The 16740-nt window shown below is 45.7% G+C and overlaps 1 protein-coding gene across 5 annotated transcripts in view; it reads right to left on the reverse strand.

The window, feature by feature from the left end:
- Positions 1-16740, reverse strand: part of ERG (ETS transcription factor ERG) — a 147143-nt gene that overhangs the window by 18372 nt on the left and 112031 nt on the right. For 4 of the 5 annotated variants that reach the window (XM_027736728.2, XM_027736735.2, XM_027736732.2 and 1 more), the window contains 2 exons: positions 15832-16049; positions 704-855 (listed from right to left, as the gene is read on the reverse strand). In XM_027736728.2, coding sequence (XP_027592529.1) covers positions 704-855; positions 15832-16049 — 370 coding nt within the window. Of the gene's footprint in view, positions 1-703; positions 856-15831; positions 16050-16245; positions 16271-16740 lie in introns of those variants that run through there. The other variant, XM_027736734.2, reaches the window with a different exon arrangement.

Here is a 16740-nt window from a genome sequence, read left to right on the forward strand (position 1 = left end):
AGTGTGCATCCAGAGGTTTATCAACACCCACATCTGTCATGATGGTCTCTGATTTTGGAAATGGGTCTGCTAATTATTTTGCAAACCAGACCTCCAGCAGAGGTTTGTTTGGAGGGCAAGAAGTGAATGTGCCTTCTTGGCCCATTAACTGCTGGATCCCACAGCCAAGCCTGCCAAGGCTAACCAGGAATTTCTCAACTGGGCTCTTACGTTGCAGTGGAGTTGTCAGTTTGCTTATTAAAATGTTTTACACTGCCCAAACTCAGGGGAGACAACCCAGATAAAAGGCTTTGGATGCCCTGGTGGATTGTGCTTTTCATGTGCTGAGGGTGGTTTGGTATTTGGATTTCATGTGCTACAGTGATCCTTTCTCCCACACAGGCTGCACCCAGCTAGTCCATGGTCCAGGAAATGCAAGTGGCTCTTTTGCCCACTTTAGGGTGAAATCCTCCAAAAGGAGCTGGAGAAGTCAGATAAGATCTGAGTGCCTGTCATCAGCCAGTCCTGCTGCTGAATTGATAAGAATAGGTTGAGGAGGTGGCTTTGCTGAGATACTTCTCATCTCATTCTCTCAATAACCCTGGGAAATTACTGCTCTTTTCTTCCCGATTGCCACTTTTGTCCAAATCTCCTTAAATAATCTTAGTAAATTTGAGGGAAATGCAGTTTTTTCAGCTTGAAATTTTCAAGCAGGGGGTCTAACCTGCTGGCACGATGACTCTTCGTTCGTTGGTGGTCATGTTTGGGGGTGGAACATGCTTCTCTTCCATGTAGTTTCCATAGTTCATCCCAACACTGTCTGAGCCGCTGACCATCTTCCCTCCTTTAGCCACGCTGCAGTCATCAGGAGAATTCCTAGACAGAGAGGAAAGGTGTGCTTCTATTATTATTCCAATCCCTATTACTGCTGTTAGCAAAGAATCACCCTGAATGAAATGGAAAAACCGGACTTGGGCTGTCCCTGGAAAACTCAGTATCTGCCACCCAGTGACTCTGCTGATTCCTTCACTCAGTGGACCACATATTTATGTCTCCAAAACTACAAACACTAATGATTTACTCCCAGAGACCAACACGGAACTGAGGCTTGTCCATGAGCTTCCTCAGCCTGGTGGCTGCATTTTTCCCTCCAAACACCTCACAGGCGACTCAGCAAACACAGAGCTGCACCTAATGCAAATTTTCTGAGGGAAAACTATTATTAGTTGCCATTGTCCAAGCAGTCCAAGGCTTGGACAGCTTCCCATCTCTGCTGCCATCGTTGTTTCACGTGGGCCAGGCTCAGCTGCTCTTTATGCCATGCAATGTCACGCTTTTCCACGTGTGGCTCCCAGAAAAGGAGCATTTGCCAAAGCCACAATTCCAAATACCACACACACGACTGGAAAAACCTTCCAGCTCCCGACCAGCCCAGTCTCCATGGCACTGTAGTCAAGGAATGGAAACCTGCAGAGGATCTGCAACCAGACACCTCTTTAATTTTGGCTCTGCCTTCTGAATAGAGCCTTTAGGTTTAACATCCCACGGGGGGCTCCCTAATGGCATTTTAATTGCATCACAGTTTTCTTTCTGGCAGACACAAGACATATTTGTCCCTTAATTTAATGTCTACAACGTGTTTCATCAGGGAGAGAAAAATTGTTACGAAAATCAAAACAAAGAACACAGCCATGGGGAATACCTGGAAATGTAAAGAGGCTGCTTGGCAAGGGAAGGAGGGTGTTAGCTGGGTTTGGGGTTTTTTAGTGATACTTCATAACTGACAAGCTTTCTTTTAGTCCTACCATTTAACTCCTGAAACTGTACTATGGGCTCACTAAACAAGCAGAAAGTCACAGAGTCACAGAATCCTAGAACCATGGAATGGTTTGGGTTGGAAGGGACCTTAAAGATCATCCAGTCACACTCCCTGCCAGGGGCAGGGACACCCTCCACTAGCCCAGGTTGCTCCAAGCTCCGTCCAGCCTGGCCTTGGACACTTCCAGGGATCCAGGGGCAGCCACAGCTTCTCTGGGCAACCTGTGCCAGGGCCTCCCCACCCTCATAGCCAAGATTTTCTTCCTAATATCCAATCTAACCCTGCTCTCTTTCAGCTCAAGGCCATTCCCCCTCGTCCTGTCGCTCCAGGTCCTATAGGAAAGTCCCTTTTCAACTTTCTTGTAGCTCCTTTAGGCACTGGAAGGTGCTCCAAGGTCTCCCTGGAGCCTTCTCCAGACTGAACAATCCCAAATCTCTCGCCTTGTCTCCATAGCAGAGGTGCTCCAGCCCTGGGATTAATTTAGTGGCCTCCTCTGGACTCTAAGTCAGCTTCTGATGCTTCATTTGCTTCCAATTAATTTTCAGTCTAGAGAACCAAGAGACCCTCCAAGACCCAGACTACTGAAAGTGTTTTTCAGGATCTGCCCTGCAAAATGTGTTTAACCCAGATCCTCTTGCTTTCCCCAGCCTGGAAATTCATTGGAAATCCTTGCAAGCAGCAACGTCACCATGAGCCCACCAGTGGTCAGAACACACGTGTCTTCCCAGAAGGGTTTTGCTATTGTTTGAGGGCAAAAGAGGGAAAATAATGTATAGTTTGGATCAACATCTGTCCAACATACAACAAAAGGATGTGGCAGATATTTTATCCCATTCCCAGGTGACTCAGTTGACTGCTCAGCACTACCATGGCTTGGGAAGTAATGCAATTGTAATTCTCACACATGTGCTTTAAAAAAAGTAACCAGCACTTGGAAAGGTGAGAAGACTTCCTGAAAATCCTAAATACTAAAATTACATTTTATATATATATATATCAGGTTTTTTCTATGCAGTGTTTCTACTAATTTTACCCCCTTAATGTATATATATAAAAGAAAATTTAAATGCTGATGGTTTTCAGTTTAAAAATAAAATATGTTCATATTCCATATGAAATGTGCCTTGTGTAAAGGCCCTGAAACTGCTCTGTCAGCCACAGGGCTGAATAACAACCACAAGGAAGATACAGTCAGCACCTGCCCTTGAGAGGTGGGGAATTTAGCCTTTCCTCTCACAACCAGAGCACTTGGGCACTACTCTCCCAGGTTTAATTTTGCTCTCCTACTACACACCACTAATTATAATCCTGGGCTGCAGCTATTTCTGTCTAAGCAGAGCTGAGCAAAACAAAGCAACGTTTTCTTTTGGACATAAAACGTTGAAAGAGAGCTTTTGTGATGGTTCCTTGGGACCAAAATGTTGGATTTTTCTATTTACTTTAATAAAGAGAAACGGCATGTATGCATAAGCGAGTCTGCACACTAAATCATGTGTATTAGGAAACATCCTCCTCCTCCTGCCCTTAGACCTGTGCAGATGTGCACCATGACTTCCAAAAGCAATTATGGTACAAAGAACTATTTGGCCCATTCACTGACTTTTTAGGGATGTTTTGGGGAAATGGAGAGCCAGGAGCATCCTTTAATCTAACTGGCACAGTTATTTTTTTTATTTTTTTTTTCTGGGAACAGTAACTCGGGATACAGGGACCCCAAAGTCTTTCTGCTGATGTGAAATATCCCATTGGCACAGCCCACACCATTTCTAGGGGCAATTGTGCATTAAAAACAGTCTTGTAAACACTGAACAGCAAATGATGTGAAAGATCCAGTAGCACACAACTTCTGGCAACCTGACAGGGCTTCTGAGATGGTTTTCTGATCTGAATATAAACACACAGGGGTGGGGGAGAAGATCATAAATAAGTCATAACTTTTCATCAAGATCCAGAAGCAGATGGTCAAGAGCTCACTGGGTGGACAAGCAAATCTCCCATTCATCAAATCTCCCAAGACCAAGATTAACTTTGAGCACTTAAGCAGCTCCATGGGACTAACAGGACTACTCAGATACTTCAAATTGAGTGTGGGCTCAAAACCACTGAGCCAGGGCTTAGTTCAACTGCCTGGAACGGACTTCCACAGTACAGAAAGCAAAACTGAAAATGCAAACAGACATTAGAAAATGGTATTTCTAGTACCCAGAACAACAAGAGAGTGATTGTCTACAAAGGGTTGTGTTGTTTTTTTTTAGGACTTTCTGTGAGTCTGCTTTATTTCTGAGCCACCAGGGTGGAAAAGCAGCTTTTGGAAAGCGTGCCCGGTGTAAAAGGTGCAGCTTTGCAGTGATTCATCCCCAGCTCCAGGTCTGAAACGAAACACAAGATGTTTTTCTTTGCAGCTGCATGTTATTCTTACCCTTTGTAAATATACTGTGTTACACCTGGAATTTACACGAAAAACATTTAAAAACCGAAAAAGAGGGAAGACTTCAGACAATCATGGTACCCAAGAACAGTCCAGGCCTGAGCTGATTCAGCTCTGATTGCTGATAAATGCCTGTTCAGAAAGTATTTCCTCACAGGGCCTTGGACCTGGAAGCCTCACCTTTACACAGGGTTACTTAAAATTGAGCTGATTTGATGGTTAAATTTATCACCCACTCCTACTGAAGCTTATTGGAGTTTTGCCAGCCACTGACTCTGATGAAAGCAGATGTAAGTTCATAAATAAGTGTATGAAACACATTTTTTCCTCTTCACTATGCTACTATTTTCCCCATGTGACAGAGAACACCTGTGTTGTGTTAAAATGCAAGGTGTCAGAGAAATACAGATTAAGAATCAGTAAAATTCTGCCTGATCTCTGTGACATTCCTACAATACAAACTCCTCTCTTTAATATTTCTGAAGTTCACATGGAAATAAATGAAAAAAAAAATCGTATTGTCCAAATATCTACGTCTTTACAAATTTATTTAATTATCCAAGCTTGGATAACTTTCTTACTTATAGGAAAGGGGTCTCAGGAGGGTAGAAAAGTGTAAGGATATCTTTGAGCAGCTTTCCATGCATGGTCTCCATGTGAGGTCAGAGGACAGGCTGAGCTACCACAACTTTCCTTCTGGATAAAGATTGATCTCCACCTCTTCTCTGTCATTTTGCAATGCCAGTGATCTGAGAAAAAGGGGAATGACCCCAGCAGGGCTGTGATGCCCCCACCCCATCCTTATGTACAAGAGGGAGAGCTCTACAAACCAGCTCCCTCCCATGATTTGGGCCAGCATATTCAAATTTATATTTAGCAAAAATGACATCCTGCAAAGGTCAGGTCATACTGAGAGGATTGCAAAGCATGTTCAGGCTCATCTCCACTCACTGCAGCTACTAAAGCTGTGGTGGATTTGGTCAGTGCTTCCTCCCCAGAACGATTCGTCACTGAAAAAGTGGCCTATGAAGAGAAAACCCCAAACTTCTCCGAGATTTCTTTCTTAGAGGTAAGTAGTGATTTCTTACTTACACTGGGGACAACCCAATCCTCCCTGGGGAGAAGGAGCCTGTGCTTCCCAGCCACTGGAGCAGGAGCAGGGATGCACCAGCAGCTTTGCAAGGCCTGGGAGCTGCTTCCCTGGCACCCAGGGTGATCTCCACGGGTACTAAGTGAGACTCTGAAAGGAGTTTCCAGAGGGGATATTAGAGACCCCAACACTTGCCATAGAATCACAGAATCATAGAAATGTTGGCTTGAAAGAGACTCTAAAGATCATCCAGTCCCACCCCCTGCCAGGGGCAGGGATACCTTCCACTAGCCCAGGTTGCTCCAAGCCCCATCCAACCTGGCTTTGGACACTTTCAGGGATCCAGGGGCAGCCACAGCTTCTCTGGGTAACCTGTGCCAGGGTCTCACCACCCTCACAACCAAGAATTTTTTCCCAATATCCCACCTAACCCTGCTGGTTTTCAGTTTGAAGCCATTCCCCCTTGTCCTGTCACTCCAGGCCCTTGGAAATAGTCTCTCTTCATCTTTCTTGTAGCTCCTTCAGTCCTGGAAGGCCACAATCAAGTCACCCCAGAGCTTCTCTTCTCCAGGCTGAACAATCCCAGCTCTCCCAGCTTTTCCTCCCAGCAGAGCTGCTCCATCCCTGGGATCCTCTTGGGGCCTCCTCTGGACTCTCTCCAACTGCTCTGGCAGCTCAGTGTCCACCACACACACTTATCCCCCACCACCTGGACGTGGCTGCTCGGCATCTTCTGTGCACACACCAGGCAGAGCCCTGCACATGCACCAAACCCTCTGCTCCTGGGCAGGCACCTGGCCTTAAAAATGCTGCCTGGGGTGCTCACACAGGCTCCTGCCCAACTGCTCAGTGAACCAGGCTGGGGAGCTGCTTACCCAGCAAGTACTTAAATAAGTAAAGAATAGGGTGTGTGGGTAAATAACTCAGGGCTTAGTTAAAACCTGAGTCACTCCCCCACCCGTGTGTGGTGGCTGTGGGAAGGGGATGCTTCCCCTCAGGAAAGGGGATGGCCAGGGTGGGAAAAAGCTGCTGAGGTCTGTGAAAGGGAGGGAAGCCCTCCCCTGTGGAAAGATGCACACCAGTGGCTTAAAGTGATGCTGAAGCCACGGTGACAGGCTGCTTATATTTGCTGTATGGCATCAAAAGTAGGACTAAGAAGACAGAAGAAAAGAAAAAAAAAAAGATAAACAAGATATATAAATTCTTTGCAGACGAAGTGATTAGATACTGGAACTAGATATTAGAATGGGCTGCCCAGGGAGGTGTTGGAGTCCCCATCCCTGGAGGTGTCCAAGGAAGGACTGACCGTGGCACTCAGTGCTCTGGGCTGGGGGACAAGGTGGAGGTTGGGCACAGGTTGGATCCCATGATCTCAGAAGTCTTTTCCAACCTAAATGATTCTGGGATTCTGTGAAAAACCAAGTCCTCCTAGGGCCACTCAGTGATGGCAGAGCACAGCTCCACATGGGCAGTGGCAACCAAAAGGGCTCAGCAGCCCCAACAGACCATGGCAATGGAGAGGCTGGGGCTGGGGCAGCCCCACGTGAACACAACCCTGCAGCACCCAAAACACGGGGATTAATCACTGTGTGGGGTGCCCTGTACTCGGTAGGTGCTCAGGGTTACACGGGGCTGTCCCAGGGGTCACCTGGAAATGTCACCTAGAGGTGCCTCTGGTTCCTTTCCCCAGTGAAAGAAGAAAGCCACCACCATATGCCAACACACACAACGCCCTTGGCTTTCCTCAGGCGAAACGGGAGGTGCTCATTTATTGAGCTGTTCGTTTCCAATCAAACAACAACTTCGACTAAATCAATCTTTTCTTTTTCTATTCTTTTCCCCTTCGCTTTCCCTGGCTATCCTGCAGCCCACAGCTGCTCCAAGCCTTAAGGCCATCATGGCAAATTAAGGCAGTCAGCATCTGGCTCACTAGAGGCCAGTCAAGCTATAAATATTACCAGCCTGGCTCTTTGTGTTCACAGTGTGGGGAAACAGCTGGTTTAAGTTTGACTGCACGTTGTCATTTCTCCATTAGCGCAAACACTTCAATATTTCTTACGTGTCAGGTTGGAGTGAAGAAAGGGAAAGAAGGGAAGGGGGTCACGAAAAGCCAAAGCTAAGAAATGATGTTCTGTATATATACATAATTTACAATTAGATTGCTGCCTGGGAGAAGGCTGAGGTCTGACATGGTGATAGCTAGGCCAAAGCCACAACGACTTCCCAGTTGGCCTATAACTTTCAGGACCTATTTTCTCTTGTTTTTCTTTTATTATTTTTATAGAAATTCTATTATAATGGTAACAGATTACATTTCTCAAATTGTATTTCATTTCAAGAGCTTGTAAGACTGTTGTATTTGTGGTTTCATGAAATATGAAATACAGGGAGACGGGGCCCTTCCCAAACCACATGTGCCTTCTTTTGTGGGCAGGGATCATATAGAAAGTTAGTAAAGTAGTATGCCAGGCATAAACAGAAGTGACATCCTGTATGGAAACCATAATCCCCTGTGTCTGTGGAATGTCTGCTGATTTTCATGACTAACTTTATCGGGCTGTGAGGCCGACGGGTGCAAAATGGTAAAGCCAATGATCAGCCCCTTTTCTTACCTTCTGTTTTGTCTTAAAAAGCTGTTCCCAAACTTTAAATACTGAACAGCCCCACTGATGTTGCCCTGATCAAAATAAAACACCTATTAATGAAGGAGGAGAGGAGTCAGAGACAACCTGACTGTGTCATGCCAGCCAGGGGGGACACCACAACCCCCAGCTCTAAATGCTGCAGACACAGTAAATCCTCTACTGGAAATCAAGAAGTAATGATACCAATAGTCCTAAAAAATGACAGTGATCACAGCTCTTGTGGGGTCATCGGTCATTATCTGAAGCCTATTTTTGTATTTCACTTTGCTTGAAATTCGGTGGTCAATCCAAAATGTATCCATGCCAATTCTGAATGAGCCCATTTATCCCAGAGTGGAAAGTTCCTTAGCCAGCACCTGCCAGCCCAAAAAGTTGCAAAAGAAAAAAAAAATAGTTATAGTATCAGTGAGTTGAGTTTGTTTTTCTCTTTGGCAACATGTTTGCCTCAAGGATGGAGCCAAACCATGCACACACACACACATAAGTGCTGGTGTTAAGCTCGTGGATTTTCAGAGCAAACAGGAACTTCTTGGAGCAGTCACACACGGAGAAGATCCTGAATTTGCAGTTTTTCCAGTTTGGTTGGCAGCCACTCCACCAGCCACCCAGTCAGTGGGAAAGAAGATTATCAGCCTGAGATAACTGATGTCTTTTTACCCAAGATTATGGGAAAAACGTTACTTTACACAGGCAGCTCCAATAAGTGCATTAGGAAAGGCCTGCTCTTAAGACAGATCTCCGTAGACTGACGTAGGGGCTGACTCAAGCCCTTCTGGAGACTGAGGAGAGAGTCCCATGGACTGCAGTGGGGTTTGGACCATGCCTGCTGTTTAGTCTGAGCTGAGGTTTCCCGGGAATACCAGGGCTGCATGCCGGTGGCGCACCACCAGATGTGGAAGGGATGGCGCCGCGTCCCCGCCGCAGGGTTGTGCTCCAGGGGTGGAAAAAGCCATGCCCTTGAAAAACAAGTGATGTCAGGGGGATTGCTGCAGCTCAGCCCTGTTTGTCCACGTGCTGGACACTCGCAAGGTGGGTGTCAGGAGGGTGGTGCCAGGCTCCTCTCGGCGGTGCCCAGAGTCAGGACGAGGAGCAACGGCCATAAACTAAAACACAAGAAGTTCCACCTCAACATGAGGGAGAACTTATTTCCCAGGAAGGTGAAGAGCACTGGAACAGCAGCCCAGGGAGGGTGTGGAGTCTCCTTCTCTGGGCAGCTGTTCCAGTGCTCTTCACCCTCCATGGAAAGAAGTTCGTCCTCATGTTGAAGCTTCCTCAAGCTCTTGATATTCCAAACCCACCTGGACACGCTCCTGTGTCACCTGCTCCAGGTGACCCTGCCTTGGCAGGGGAGTTGGACTGGATGATGTCCAGAGGTCCCTTCCACCCCTGACAATTCTCTGACTCGGGGATTCTATGAAAGTTTGCAAATGCTCCAACTTGGTCCATCCGTACCCAACCACAGACCGGAATGTGATGCAGATCCCACCAGTCTGGATCCTGGGAGCAGGATGGCTCTGCTGTGGTGGGAATTCAGAGCCCAACATGGATGACTGCACCCTCCTCAGTGCCCAGGCACAGCAGCTGTCACACATCCAGACTGTGCAAGGTACCTCGAGCGCTGCCTATTCTGATTTGCTGGCTTGGATAGTACAAAATAGAAGACTTAGAAGACTTTACATCAAGGGGAAAATTAAAAAACAACTCCAACAAGAAAACTTGAGGTCACCCTGTGCTCTGAAAACTCCTTCTGTGTGTTAGATGTGCTCAACCCAGCCAGTACAGAGGCCCTTTGATGAAAATTCAGGCAAAGAAAAAATGGTGTTTCCCCAAAAGAGCCAGCACAAAAGATCTATTAAGTGATAATTTCACCCTCAAATGGTTTTCAAGTAACAATCGGTAGCACTTAAATCAACATTTTGCACATTATTAAACCTTAAGGGCAACTAATTATTTCTGGCATTTCTTTAAAACTCCTGTGATCAGCCAAGCTGATGTTGGAAAACTTCTGCTGTACTTTCACTGCAGTTCACTTTTAAAATACCTCCTCAGTGAAATCATCACGCTGCAAGTGAAATCTGAATAAGACTCTGTGTTTCACTTCAGCCTGCCTTAAAATAAAAATGGATTATCTACCAGTAAATGTGGTTATTCCAAGCTACCTTTGTACAGTCCCACTCCTGGGCACGGTAGAGCCCCATGGGTGAGTGTATTCTGAGATTGCTGGACAATCCATGGATTTAAATGTTGTTTAAGCAGCACTCAGGTCCTCCTGAGAGCATTTTCACAGGAGCGGATTTCTCCCTAAATGCATAACATGAATTGTGGCAGAATTGCTCATGCTTAATTTGATAAAATATGTAAAGAATGATAAACAGAACAATAAATAACGGTGTGGCACATGCGACCTACAGATTTATATATATGTATAAATATATATAAAATATATATAAATAAATATATATATAAAAAACCCTATACCAGGGTGAATCTTTTGGTCTGACTCAAGAGCAATAAATAGCAGGAAACATTATTATTACATTCAGGTGAAAGATTGACTCTATGGGGGCACAAAAGGTCTCATTAGATTTATGTACCTGGGAGAAATATAATGACTGTACCTACGTAATATATTTAAAGAAACTCAATTTGATACCACCTGTGACAATCTGCATTATTTATGCAACAACAGCAAGGTAAATGACAGCTTTAATTTAAACTTTTCAGGCTTTATTTAATTTAAGGTGGGCCCTCAGGCTGTATTTTCTGGTGGGTTTAGCTCTAAAAATGCTGTTATTGTTAAAGAAAACTGGGTAGCTAATCCCTCTGAAAATAACCCTTTAATTTTACTCTAATGGTATTTTTTTTTGGTATTCACAGGAATGCCAGTCATGTTTTGAGGTTTAATGTAAGGCAATTACAGGTAAAGTATATGTGGGAAAAGTCCTACCAGACGAGCACATTTTTCTACTTAATTGTGGATGTCTAAAGGGTTCAGCGTGCTCCTAAAATTTTACACCCTCTCCCAAATGACAGAATACATGGCCAGGAAATAAAGTGAGAAGGGAGAGCTGGACAGCAAATATTGCCATTTTAACTCCTCCCTGCTCACCCCTTCGTGGGGTCTCATACCCTACTTTGCATCCTCTTTACACTGAATTATTCAGACCCAGGTGCCCAGGAAGACAATTCCAGAGGATACACTCTGGAGATCTTCCAGGTAGCACTTCCATGGCTCAGCAAAGTGATGTCATATTTTAGAGTCCTTTGGGACCACCCAGATTTTGAAATGGGTATAAACAGAGCAGGTACAGCTTTACTAAAAATGAAAAGCGGCTCCAAGCGCCCCAGCTCCTGCACGTGTTAATTTTCAACATAGGAAGTATTTTTTAACAACTGAGCATTTCATTTAAGGCAACAAATTTATGCACTGCAAAAGAACAGGGTGGGGAAACCTCCTGCAGAAAAGAAAAATGCAAAGTGACCTACAGAATCACAGGGTACCACCAATCTGATACACATGGTGCTTTTTTTTCCCTAAAACTGGCTGGAATTTCACATACTAGGAAGATTCCAATCCCCAAAGTGTAATTACACCCTACATATGACATACACACGTGCATGTGAGTTTTAGAAGTGCCACAACACCTTTATTTTTGTTACTTGGCAGTGCTAGTTCTCCATTAAAAGTGTATTATTTAAGATCTATCTTTTCAGGCACAAGTTAGGCCTTATAAAATAATAGTTCTTTGATGAAATAAATGTTATTTTTTTAATTATAATAATATTTTTTATTATTTTTGTGCATAGTATAAACATATATATGCACACAATTTTGTTGTTGTTGTTGTTCTGTTAATCTTTTTCTTTTTTGGTAGCTTGTAAGCGAATTTTTTTGTTTTTTTTTCAGCAAGTGTCATGTCTTAGGAACTGTAGTGAAGTATGAAATTTCTTTGTCCCAGGTAGGAGCTCTTTCAACAGGGGAGGCTGTCAAATCCAAGATTAATAAACAAAACCCCACTTTCAGGGTTGCTGGTTATTTTTAATTCAATATAGAAAGAATTACATTGCATCCCATTATATTTTCTTTAGGAAATCAATGTTCTGAGCAAAACCATTCTGCAGTTCAGAGCAGTAACTTGTACAACCTCTTCCAGAGCCACTGCTGAGCTCTTCATTTCCCAGTGGTGGCCACATTAAAAACCTCTGAGTGATGTTGTTCAGAGCAAAATTAAGAACCTATTCTTCATGTGCTGCTCAGCTGATTTGCACTAAACTCCAAATGATGGAGTAGGTAGATCTAATGCTATTTATTTTTAGAAAGGAGACACATAAAATTGCTTCTTTTCATCTCTTTACTTCTGCAGTGGTGGTAAACGTGATCAGGGTGGTGCAAAAGTGTGTCCTGGGGTTCCTTGGAAACTCCTGGGGTGTCTCATCTTTGTAACAACAGTTCTGCTGGAAAGGTCTGAATCGAAATTATGCCCCATGACTAAGTGAAGAAGTTTCTCTTAAAGACAATTCCCCAGTGTTCAGATTATACATCCTTGCAGAAGTAGATGCCTGTTCTGCTTGCAACAGTGCAGATCACAGAAACATAGAATGGTTTGGGTTGGAAGGCACCTTAAAGATTATCCCATTCCACCCCTCTGCCATGGGCAGGGACACCTTCCACCAGCCCAGGTTGCTCCAAGCCTCGTCCAACCTGGCCTTGGGCACTTCCAGGGATTCAGGGGCAGCCACAGCTTCTCTGGGCAACCTATGCCAGGGCCTCCCCACCCTCACAGGGAAGGATTTCTTCTCAATATCTGATCTCACCCTGCTGTCTTTCAGTGTGAAGCCATTCTCCCCTTGTCCTGTCACTCCAGATCCTGATGAAGAGCCCCTTCTCCACATGCACAGGGACTTTACACAGATAGTGCAGACATCTCTGCAGGAAAGGCAGACAGCCCTGTCCACAAAGGGCAATTCTGGCAGCTGAAACCAGCAGCAGCTCCTGTCTGCTGGCTCTGCAGGGAGCCAGAGTATCACCCTGAGAGATTCAACACACTAACAGAAAATAGCATAAAGGAAAGGGAATTACAGAATCATAGAATATTCTGAGTTGGGAGGGACCCTCAAGGATCATCCAGTCCAAGCCCTGGCTCTGCCCAAGACACCCCAACAATCCCCCCCTGTCCCTGAGAGTGTCGTCCAAATGCTCCTGGAGCTCTGGTAGCCTTGGGGCCGTGCCCACTGCCCTGGGGAGCCTGGTCAGTGCCCACCACCCTCTGGGGGAAGAACCTTGTCCTGAGATCCACCCTGAGCCTGCCCTGTCCCAGCTCCAGCCTTTCCCTGGGTCCTGTCCCTGCTTCCAGAGAGCAGAGGTCAGAGCTGCCCCTCAGGAGGAGCTGCAGACCCTGATGAGCTCTGCCCTCAGTGTCCTCTGCTCCAGCTGGACAAGCCAAGTGCCCTCAGCTGCATCTTGTCTGGCCCCTCAGAACCCTTCATCATCTTCACAGCCTCCTTTGGATGCTCTCTAACAGCTTCATCTCTTTCTTATAATGTGACACTGCATTACATTGGTAGACATTATGCAGATAAATCCAAACAGCCTGTTTAATTCAGGGTTTCTGAATGCTTATCCATCCCTGGGAAGTATTTTGAGCTCACATACAGAAGGTGAACACACTTAAAATGGGGAGATATGGGCAGCAAACCTCCACCCCAACCCAAGCACATGCCCCCAAGCCTCCAGGCTGTAAAACAGGCTGAATGTGAGCCTGCCCTGCACTAAAGTCAGGGTGTCTCAGGGTACCTGGCTCTCCCTGGACCAGGCAAGTCCCTGCAGGAGTCAGAGGATTTAGTGCCTGGAGATGTCTGTTCCCAAATCAGGGCTCCTACCAGTCCCTACTAGTTTGAGGATGCAGGTGTGGGACAACAGGTTTTCCACACCGAGCCCTCACCCACAGGTTATGTGGGTTTGCCTGAGACTCAGTTTAACTGATCTGACTCTGGGCACACATTTTGGGTTTGGTAGGGGTCCTGACCTCTTAAATCAAACTATAACCCTTACCAGGGTTGCTAACAAGGACTAGGCAGGACAAGGTTTCAGTTAATAAAAGGTGGTATTGCTGCCCACGGTTTTGTCCTTGACATCATATCAGCAACAGCCAAATTCCCATGATGCACAAACTGAGCTCTAATATTCAGTCTAGTTATGCATTTCAGGAATCCCAGACAGCAAATTCAGGATTCTGGCTTAACTGCTTTTAAAATGTGATTGTCCAACAACTCCAAATGGATCCGTGCCATCTCAACTCTTCTTTAAGATCTGGGATATGTCAAAGCAGGAGTCTCTCTATGACTGACGTTAGTTACAAATTATTACCACTAATTACAAATTATTACCACTAATCACAAATTATTATCACTAATCTCAGTAACAATCAACACCAATTATCTACTCTGATGCACTTTATGGAATTTACACTAAGGAAAACTGGGATCGGTTTGCTTACACAAATATTTAAGAGGCAATTTTAGGAAGCAGGTAAGACTGGTTTTGAATCAATAGTCCATTTGTGATTGTGCATTTGCTTAGCATAAAAAAAAAAGACACTGATATAAAGACACTTGAAATTCTGAATAAGCAGGCTTACAAGAACACTTCCTCTAATTCTTTAAAACTTCAGCTCACCGTTTATTTCCACGTATCTCAAATCTTTGACTATTCACTGGAAATTCTGATTTGGCTTCAGTACAACTTCCATTTTTACCAGTGAAGAGGTGTGATAAGCTGCCAAACCACTTTGCCCATCAACACAGCAAGTGTGAACAGTGACCACAGAGCCCATGGCTGAGGTTTTTCTAAACAACTGGTGCTGGGAGATGAGATGAGAACGCAGCTGTTGGTGACACAGAGATGTGAAGCACAGCCCTCACTGGTACATCACCACCAGTTGTGAGCAACTGACTCTCTGGACCTTTGCCCTTCAGCAACACCAAAGGAAAACTGTTTCGACAGTGAGGCATTTTAAACAGGAAAACTCTTGTTTGGACAGTTTCCTTGAAAAAAAAAAAAATCTCCATTGTGTTTTTTCAGATGGCCCAGAGAGTGCTCGTAAGCTTGGGGAAGCTGCTAATTGACACCCAAAAATTCACTGTATTACTCTTTCAGCCTAATCAATACAATTCTCTTTCATAGTGACATTCATAAAAGAAGTCCTGAGGCAACAGTTAATTCACAGACACACTGTGGATACTGCCAGCTGAGCTGAGTAATTTCTTTTCCTGTTCCTTCCTACTCCCCTCCCTCCCTCCATACATGTTGTTTCTTCAGCATGAATTCTTCTTAAATACAACTCCACTTTTTGGCACTGTGTTTACAGTAAATATAAAAGCAAAGATCAAGAGTTTACTCCCCCTGCCATTACAAGATTTATTTTTCTTTTTTCCCTATGCTTCTCTGGTTATTTTTAGAGCAAAGGCAACTGCCCAAATTACTGCATTTGACAGCTTCCACCGAGTGTTAGATCACACACCCCACGCCCTGGATGGATCAGCGGTGCTGCTCCAGCCTACAGCAAACCCTCATTTTATTAACTTCAAATACGTGCTCTTTCAAAGCAAGTTCACATCCGAAAATTAGCCACAGTCAGGGGAGACACAGAAGTCTTGCACAAGCTCATGAGAAGACTGTGCCTGTAGCAACTTTTAAGAGCTCCTAACACCTGAACAGGGTTGGGTGGTGTGATGAGGAGACCTGCAGCCTTCTGGGATGGCAGCTGGTGGCCAGGTGCCACCTGGGGCATCTAAAATGGGGCCAGATTCACAGATTTAGAAAACTGAGCTACACCCACCCCCATGAAAAAGCGTTCTTGAGCCTCATTACCTTGACCCATTAACCTGGTTGGGGTTACACTCCATCTTGATGGTGACTCTGGCCGGGGGCTGTGACAACCAGTCCTGCTGGGGGACACGTGGGCTCATCTTTGAGGTCTGCCCATATTCACTGGAGGAGGAGGCCGTCATCTCTGTCTTGGCGAGGTGGGGTGATCCGTAGGCACACTCGAACAGGGACTGGTCTTCGCTCACCACTGATAACGCTTCCTGCAAACAGGAGAAGGGTCAGTGGGACCACGTTTCAGAGCAGGTATTACAATATTCCCCCAGGAAAAGGGGCTTGTCCCTCTCACGAGGAGGTGAAGTCATCACTTGTTTATTACTTTTTAGGCCCACGAGTTCTGATGGAGGTGAGGGCCCCTGGGGACAGACATGTTGCCAGCTCTCCCCTGGGGAGACTCACCCCACCAGTGGCTGAGCTGATGGGCAAACACTCGGGAACAGTGGCCAGGAGCTGGGAGGGAGCAGAGGGCAGGATGGGCAGCAAAGCCCGGGTCTGTGGAGTCCCAGGTAGTGATGCAGAGGGCGAGATCTGCCAGGGGTGCAGACAAATCACTGCTTTAACTGCCCCTGAAGGAGCGACCCAAAGCTAGGCCTTGCTGACTCCCTGGGAGCTCCCCTTCCTTCCTCTGGGACACAGGCCGGGTCCTCTCTGGACCAGGAGCTGAGACATCTGGGCGCAACCTCTGATCCAGGGACCTTGCCCTTTCTGCCAGTATCCACCACCAACTTCAGCAGAGATGCCCACTCCCAGCCCTGAGATGCCCACTCCCAGTGCCCACCAGCCACTTCTCTCTCTCTCGTGGCAACTCTTCCTGGCTGGGTATCCTGCTCTGGAGCTGTGGGAAGGGCTTCCCCAGCCCCTTTCCCTCACCACAGTGGTTATGTCCTTCGAGGG

Source organism: Pipra filicauda, unplaced genomic scaffold, assembly GCF_003945595.2.
Source record: "Pipra filicauda isolate LSUMZ 115617 unplaced genomic scaffold, ASM394559v2 scaffold330_size805480_pilon, whole genome shotgun sequence".
NCBI lineage: Eukaryota > Metazoa > Chordata > Aves > Passeriformes > Pipridae > Pipra > Pipra filicauda.